The sequence below is a fragment of the Atta cephalotes genome (assembly GCF_000143395.1).
Source record: "Atta cephalotes unplaced genomic scaffold scaffold00024, whole genome shotgun sequence".
Lineage (NCBI taxonomy): Eukaryota > Metazoa > Arthropoda > Insecta > Hymenoptera > Formicidae > Atta > Atta cephalotes.
In genome coordinates, this window is record NW_012130088.1 from 1539034 (window position 1) to 1547553 (window position 8520).

Here is an 8520-nt window from a genome sequence, read left to right on the forward strand (position 1 = left end):
TAATATATTATTACTACTATATATATATATATATATATATATATATATATATATATATATATATGTGTGTACATGTATACACGAGAAAGAAAATAAATATTGTATTAACAGCATTAAACAACAGTTTGAAAAAATCTTGTTAATTCAATGACAGTAACAAATAATTAATTAAAACATTTATTAAAACAAGATCATAACGTATTTATTTTATTATCATTTATACATGCGCCTCGGTCACAGATGACTCAGACTTTTCATTCAAACCATGATATTTGATATTTTGGATATACGTATGCAGGGTATCCCGTAATTTAACGGACAATGCTCGGAAACAGGTAAAGCAGACTAAACTGTATCGAAAAGTTCTCTACCATTTTGCAATTTCGCAAGTTAACAAGATATTAATTACTAAAAATTATTGAATATTTTGGTCTTCAATAATTTTTTCTCAAATACTATCAATTTTACAGAAAAACTGTAGGAGACTAAAAATTGTTTAGTTTCTTCTTATAAAGTTCTGCGAATTTTTTCAGAATTTTTTCAAAATTTTTTAATATCATATTTTCTCATATTGGTAAAAATAAGAAAATGTAATACTAAAAAGTTGATAAAAAATTCTGAAAAAATTTTTAGACTTCTATGAAAAGAAAATAAACAATTTTTGTCTCTTGCAGTTTTTCTATAAAGTTGATAGTATTTGAGAAAAAAATTATTGAACACCAATAATCGGCAATTTTTAGTAATTAATATTTTTTTAATTATTGCAAAATAAAATTGCAAAATAGTAGAGGGCTTTTCGACTTAGTCCACTCTGTCCACGAGCGTCCATCAATTACGAGATACCCTGTATAAATAGACATAAAAGAAATAAATTTTATATTTCGTTTGTCCTATAAAAGAAATATTAGGTGTATTTTTTAATGCCATCTAATGAGAAAAACGCCATGAACTTTTTCCCACACCTAATATAATTATAACATAATTTTTTATATGAATACATAATTATGATACATGATGCATATATTGATGCATTAATTTTCTTTCCGACGCAGATACAGCTTTAGTGTTGTCAACCGTCCAGTTTTTAACCGAACAGTCCAGTTTTGGAGATTTTTGTTTAATATCCAGTTATAAATAAGATATAATCCAGATATAAATAACACAAAATCCAGTTTTACGAATAGTTTTGAAAGTTAATTATTGGTCAATAAAATATATATAATATTTGATCAAAGAAATACACAATGTGATTAAACGATGATGGAAATTTTTTTTTGAGTGATAGCATTGTCTTTTAGCATTTTTTTAGTAGAGAAGACCTTACCAGTGTTATCAGAAGGCTTGTTCTGAATTTGCGGGTTTTATTTTAAAAAATGATAAGGACGAGTTACTTCTTTTATACGCTATCAGAAAAGAAATAGGATTTTAAGAATGCTGAAATGTAATTATAAAAATAAATAGGATATGTCTACGTCCATACGTTTCTCATCTACTTATAATCTTTCTTCTCAGACAAATATCTCAGATTTTAGAAATGTCTGATTAGTAATCAAAGGAAAATTGGCAATATACAGCATAGATTATTACAACATTCCAGTAATATTGCTGTAAGTTTCTGTGTTGTATGAGTTATATTAATAATTTTTTTATTGTAATTTTTAGCCATTGATATGTTATTTAACAAGTATATAATATATATTCTCTAAATTTCGTGGAGTGAAATCTCACTCGAAGAGACTGAAAATTTAGTCTGTCTTGAAAAAAGAATGAAAATACGGCTACTCTTCAAAAATGATAGATTTTTAGAATGAGATTTGCTCTTTTGGAATGAAATTCATTCCAAAGAAATGTAATACCAGAGTAGATAGAATCTCATTCCAAAAAAAAGGAAGAGATTTCATTCCGAAGAATCAATCCCTTTTAAATAAATCGATTATTCTTTTTGACTAGTGCAATTTGAGATGCAGATAATCTTGTCCATTACTTCTGTCAATTCTCAAGACTATATAGAATAACTAATTAATCGTTTGAAATAATAGATTATTAATGCTCATTAAGTTACTTATAATTGACCCGGCAGAACCTGTTAATACTGTCACTGAATTAAATATTTTCAATTAGACTGCTATCGGCTAATGCTGCGAAAACATCATTTTTTTCCGTATATCATTACCTTCGAAGACAGATTCACATGAAAGCATATTCTGCCAAAACATTACGCCGTATTGTCCTTCAGCCATTTTCAACTCGCCTCCATGCTTCTTAAGTAATGCTTTTTTATCAATGAAATCCTTTAAGGAATCCCAATTTGTCCCGTGAAAGTGAATCCGATTGCGAAACTTCTCCTGTGATATACAACGCACATGAACATATTATAAAGATTTTACTAAAAGTTTTAAAATTTTCTAAAAGTTTATTATTACGCAACTTATAAAGGTAAATCATAAGATCGTTATATAACTTTAAATCATAAAATCGTACCTCCAGGAATGGTTTAAATATTGCAAATGCCATGTTAAAAATGAAGGCTTGATTCACAATATGGATACCTTTGAGTCGAGTGGGCATACATCTTTGTATAAAATCTACTAGCATTTTAGCAAAACTTGGTGTGATATACGTCAAATGGCTAAGAGAAAAACCTTCGACGTCTAAAATGATATGCGTACCTGCGATCTAAGAAACAAAAAGTTTCGTAATTATAAGTGCATAACTTCGCACATTTATTTACGTAGCATTAGAAATCACAAATTAAATAGGAATATGCTTTCTCTAAATCGATTCGCTCGATATTTTGTAAAATGATCACTTCAAAACAGTTCTCTTTTTAAAAAAAAAAACTATTCTTTACAAAGATATCAATTTAAAATAGTTTCCTTTAGTTAGAAAAATAATTTTTTATAAAATTTTTTATAAATTTTTTATAAAAGTCAATTTAAAATTATCAATTTAAGATTTATTAGATCAATTAAAAAAATTTGCTATTCTCGTTTGGAAAGATCGATTTTTTTTGGAGATCGGAACATCCCTACAATATATGCAAATCTCTCGCTAAAAATTCAAGATTAATTTTAAGTATTAATAAATGCCAATCTATATCTTAAATCTATCAAAGAAATATTTTTTTACCAAACCTGAGTTTTGTATTCCACCATCGCTAGATATAAAATCAATAACATGCCTTTGAAAAAGTCATTGATCGACACCTCCTTCGGTTTCCATCGTTTTCCGGCTTCGACTATTAGCACTCTGCTTCCCTTTTGAGTACGAATCGGCAATGGATATATTAAACCGGCGCAAAGTGCAGTCTTCTGTTTGGTGACCAGCAAATCGGTATATATGTGTGGATAATTTAAGCGGAACCGATAGTATCGTTTTATCTGTTAAGTAAAATATAAATATTTTAGCAATGATATAATAATTACTTAAAAACAATTATTATTATTGTCAAATTTTATAATAAATATAGGATAGATTGACCATAATAAGGCGAGATTAACATTCGAGAAGTAACAGTGAATTTTATCTTTTTAGATTAATACGTTTTTAAAGTAAATACATATATATATTTACAAATATGTATATATATATATATTTCATATACATTTTTTTATTTTTTAAATTATAATACCGAAATTATAAATATATACAGAACAATATATTTTATGATTAATAATTATTTTACTTGTATCAAAATTATAATTACTATTATTTTATGAAATATAAAATATTAAAATAAAAATTGTATTTTTGTATATTTTATCCTAAAATATGTCAATTCTATTATTTTGGAATGTATGATAATCAATCCTAATTACAAGACTAAAATTGTCACATTTGATAGTTTTATTCAAAATTAAATAACTTATTTATAAGAGTAATATATTGATATAAGAATAATATATTGTTAATACCTAAAGAATGTGTAATATAACGTATATAATATTTTAAAATCTTGCGCCTATATTTTTCAAATCATTATTCAAAAAGTGTTCAACAGGCCCAAATCTTCTCTATTAATATTAATAATAAGTCATTGCAATTAATTGAATAATTTTGTTATCTGTTTTCTTTTAAATTTTTCTCGAGAGGTAACCATTCAAAAAATAAATATACATCTAGACTTCGAATTTCAAGATTTCACTGGACTTCACCAGAATTTATCGGACTCCATCGGAATTCATGAATTCATCGGATTTCATTGGACTTCATCAGATTTCACTCGGAATTTATCTGAATTCATGGGATTTCATCGGAATTCATGAATTCATCGAACTTCGCCCGGAATTCATCTGATTTTATCAGAATTCATCGAACTTCATCAGAATTCATCGGAATTCATCAAACTTTATCGGACTTCACCGGACTTCATCGAACTTTTGACAGACGGGAATTCAAGTGGTTACCTTCTCGATTTTTTCTTTATATTCAGTAAGCAAAACTGAGTCACTATACAGGAAAATCACAATACCAAATTAGGCAAATAAAATTTTTATAAAACATTTTATAATTTTAGGATTTTTGTAATGTAAGTTCTGAGCATTTAATTACTGCAGTCATTTTTATATGTAAGCAATACTCGAAGCAAAATTAATTCTTGAAAATATTATGAGATATGACTTACAAGCGAGAAAGCGCTTTTCGCATACCATTTACATGGTCGCAAGAACATTATGTAGAAGTCATCTATGTCCGGTACTTGCAGATCAGGTTCTCCTACAGAAACAAAAAAATTAAAAGTTTATATTCCAATTCTTTCTAATATATGTAGAATATTTCGCGTATAACTTAAAATAAAATTAGGTCAAGACTAAGAAAGACTTTATTGTTATATATGTACTAATACATAAAATATATACGTAAAATAAATGACTTATGCTAAGAATAAAATTTTATTTCGTCGTATTTAAAATATATTTTTTACAACAATAATGTAGTGATTGTAAAAAAAATAATAGACGTCTAAATATTCATACTCAAATTAATGATATTTCATTCAAAAATAATATTTTTAAGAATCACATATATATTTTTTTTCCTCGAGTAATAAAACATATTTGGGCCTTTACACGATTCTTTACGGTTAACTATATTGTATATCTTTGATTGCCCCACTCCTACATAGCAATGAAATTCCTTGGTTCAACATTACATTACACTTCGACAATAATAGCAAACTTTAAGAAGAAATTACAATTTGCAAAAATACTGCGCCTCGTATTTTCATTATTAGTGTCGTTAAATATTGGTTTATGATTGTTGCATGTAATCTCTTATGAATTAATTTTAAAATTATTTTGTGATATTAATTTTTTTTGATGGCTGAAGATAGCTAAGTAAGCCAAAACATTCCATTAAATGTTAATAAATAATAAAGATTGTTAATAAATAATTGTTAATAAATAATGTTAATTGTTAATAAATAATAAAGATTTCTTTTAAATGATTATCATAATTAATACCAAGACTACGAAGCTGCAGGCGCAAACAACTTTCATTTTTACTAGATTCATGTGAATACGGTTGAATTTGCCATATTCATATACCATTGTTAAATTGACCGTTGCAAAACATATGTGGTAATTGCACATAAAATTTCATTTTTATTCTGGAAACTAGAGATGTGCGAACCATTCGAATAAGAATCGAATAAGATTCGACTCAATTCATCATAGAGATTCGAATTCGACTATTCTATTCTATTAGAATCTAAGAGGTTTGAATATGAATCATATATATTAACAATAAAATCTTATTTTCCGCTAATAAGTAATATAATGCAGACATATTATTATTGAAGTAAGAATTGTTGTCTCTGTTAAGACTAATCAACTTTTAAAGTATAATTAAATAATTATATTTATTTATGAATTGCAAAACTCGTTATCTCTATTGAGTTATTCTTCAGTCAGTGATTTTTAATTCCAATTAGGTTATAATACATACAAGAGTGCACTAAACTTATATTAATTTTGATATATTCTGTTCTATCAAATTGTAAATAAAATATATTTTATCAATTTTATATTAAATATGTAAATACATTTAAAACGACTTTATCATATAATCATTATTATTTTTCTCACATAAAAATCTTTTTTGTTATCTATATATTAAAATTCAATTTAACAAAATTATGTTATTAGTTCAAAGTTATGTTTTAATGATTCAATTGGATGTCAAAAAATGTCATACTATTGCTCGATCATTCGCTAACATTCTTCGGATAAAAAGAATTAATCGCTATATTCTATAAGTTATGTAAAAAAGGATTGATCGGTCTATTTTGTGAATTACATAATTTTTTTACAATGATACAGCAGTATCATTCTAATTTGTCTAATTGAGCAAATCATTGCATTTTGCTAGAATTACACCAGATATAATTAAATATTACGTAAAAAGGAAATTTTTTGTTGTTTATCGCGCCTCTCTGCGCGGATTAATTATTTTTAGTTTCTCTTTAAATTTTGCAAACATAAAATTCAACGCAATTTGTTCTAATGATAACTTACGTTTCTCTAATTAGGTAAGAGCAATTTTTAAGTGAAATCAATATTACTAGAAAATCACAAGAAAGAAAATGTCAAGAACAACACTTTGCTTAATTTCACTTTCGTTTTATGATATGTAGGAAACCGGTTGAAGAATAAAAACAAATACATAGGAAAAAGTGTTCGGGCATGATTTTCTTGGTTTTATTTTCTTCCTATATTCTACAAGAAGAAAATGAAGAATATCAAGCGTCCGAGTTCTCAACTGATCATTGTACAAGAAAATTGGAGGTTTAATTATTCAAATTGCTTTATAGAATACTGGTTTTCTTTCTTACTTCTCATTCCTAAGGTCGCGTTAATAAAATTTGCGCCCAAGGGCTTGTGATCTTTAAGTGTTCTCATCAGAAACGCCTACTTCCATAATTTTCTAATGATCTTTTTTGGGGATGATAACGTCAAAATTTTCTATGACAAAACCAGTGATGTTGCAAAGACCACTTTTCAAAAGTAACGTATAATAGTACCGACTTCTTTTTTAAAATAATTATCCAAACTCTTTATTATTGCTACCGAAATCATGAAATACAATAATGCTACGTTATTATCACATTGTTCTTACAAAACAGTGCTGCGGAACTATTTTATTATTCTTAACGCAAGTTTTATTATCATTATAACGTCACTGCTTTTTCATCAAGATAAAAAACTGCATTATAACGATATTTTTCAAGAATTACAGAATAGATCTGCTGATGATACCCTGATCTTTGATCTTTTATCCATTTAACTACTATGATAAGTTTAGAAACAGGGACAATCGTTATTATACAGTGTTACTTAACTTTGAGTTTACATTTACTTTTTAAATTGTAACGACTCCAGACACCCTGGCATTTCGATGCCCTAAAGCTCAAGCCTCAAAAGCCTATATATAAACACGCTACTGCTCGTTTCTTAATCTAAGATATCAATTTGGCGAGATAACAGAATGTATAATATTGATACAATTAAGCTTTTGCTACCTGCAAGCAGTTCTTTTAATTCCTTGAAACCTTGAGCAACAATTTCTGGCGTCTCCCGTAAATCTTTCTTGGCCTTCTGGATGAAGAACTCATCGATTTCACTTATTTCAATAGATAGTTGATGTTCACCGAACATAATCTTTGGAGCATTTTTCAGCCAATGCTCGTATAATTCTTGTTTACATATTGTAATCACCGGAGGTTTATCCTTGATTGTGGTTGATGTCATTATGTTTAAGATCGCAGCTCGATGAGTATCTGTTGAAAAATTATAACAATTGAATTATTGTCTGTCGAAAGTAATACAGCTGGAAAATTTGTGTGAAAATTTAACACATTTTACATATCCTAAATGGTCTAATTTTTGTTTATCACCAGATAAATATGATTAAAAGATAACAGAAATGTTACATAAAATTCATAACACAAAAAATATAACGCTTTGACTTAATGAGATAAGATTAAATAAGAGAAAAATTCTATTTTCAATTGAATCTTGATACTTAATAATATTTATACATAAATCTGTAAATATATTTTTTCTATAAACTCTGAGCTGCTTCGACTTATCGGACTTATTGTATTTCAAATCCAAATCGGTGCTCAGTTTATAAAAAAATAAAAATTTGTGAATTTGTATATAAATATTATTAATTATCAAGATTCACTTCGACTATAAACAAGATTCTTTTTCTTACTTTGATATAATTCTAAAACAAATTTTAGAAACATATTTTTCAAATAAAAATAATATTTTAAATTAACCAAGTAAATTTTATTTATTTAGATTTATATTTTAAAATTGCATTATTTTTATTATTTTATGTTATTATTATTTTATTATATTTATAAACTATATTTTATCTATGTTTTAACACTGAGAAATGTTGAGTATCAATTTAACACAAATATAAAATGCCTTTTACTGTACATAAGTACATTATCCAAGGTTAGTTCAACTTTCGATTAATCTCACAATCAGCTTATTCTCTCTCTCTCTC

At 26.6% G+C, this 8520-nt stretch overlaps 1 protein-coding gene across 1 annotated transcript in view; it reads right to left on the reverse strand.

The window, feature by feature from the left end:
* LOC105620052 (alpha-tocopherol transfer protein-like) overlaps nucleotides 1-7748 on the reverse strand; it is a 9557-nt gene extending 1809 nt beyond the window's left edge. The window contains exons 1-5 of the mRNA XM_012201562.1: nucleotides 7520-7748; nucleotides 4625-4716; nucleotides 3135-3380; nucleotides 2482-2676; nucleotides 2174-2345 (exon numbers count right to left, since the gene is read on the reverse strand). Of these exons, the coding sequence (XP_012056952.1) occupies nucleotides 2174-2345; nucleotides 2482-2676; nucleotides 3135-3380; nucleotides 4625-4716; nucleotides 7520-7748 (934 nt within the window). The remainder of the gene's footprint in view (nucleotides 1-2173; nucleotides 2346-2481; nucleotides 2677-3134; nucleotides 3381-4624; nucleotides 4717-7519) is intronic.
* Between the last annotated feature and the right edge of the window lie 772 nt (nucleotides 7749-8520).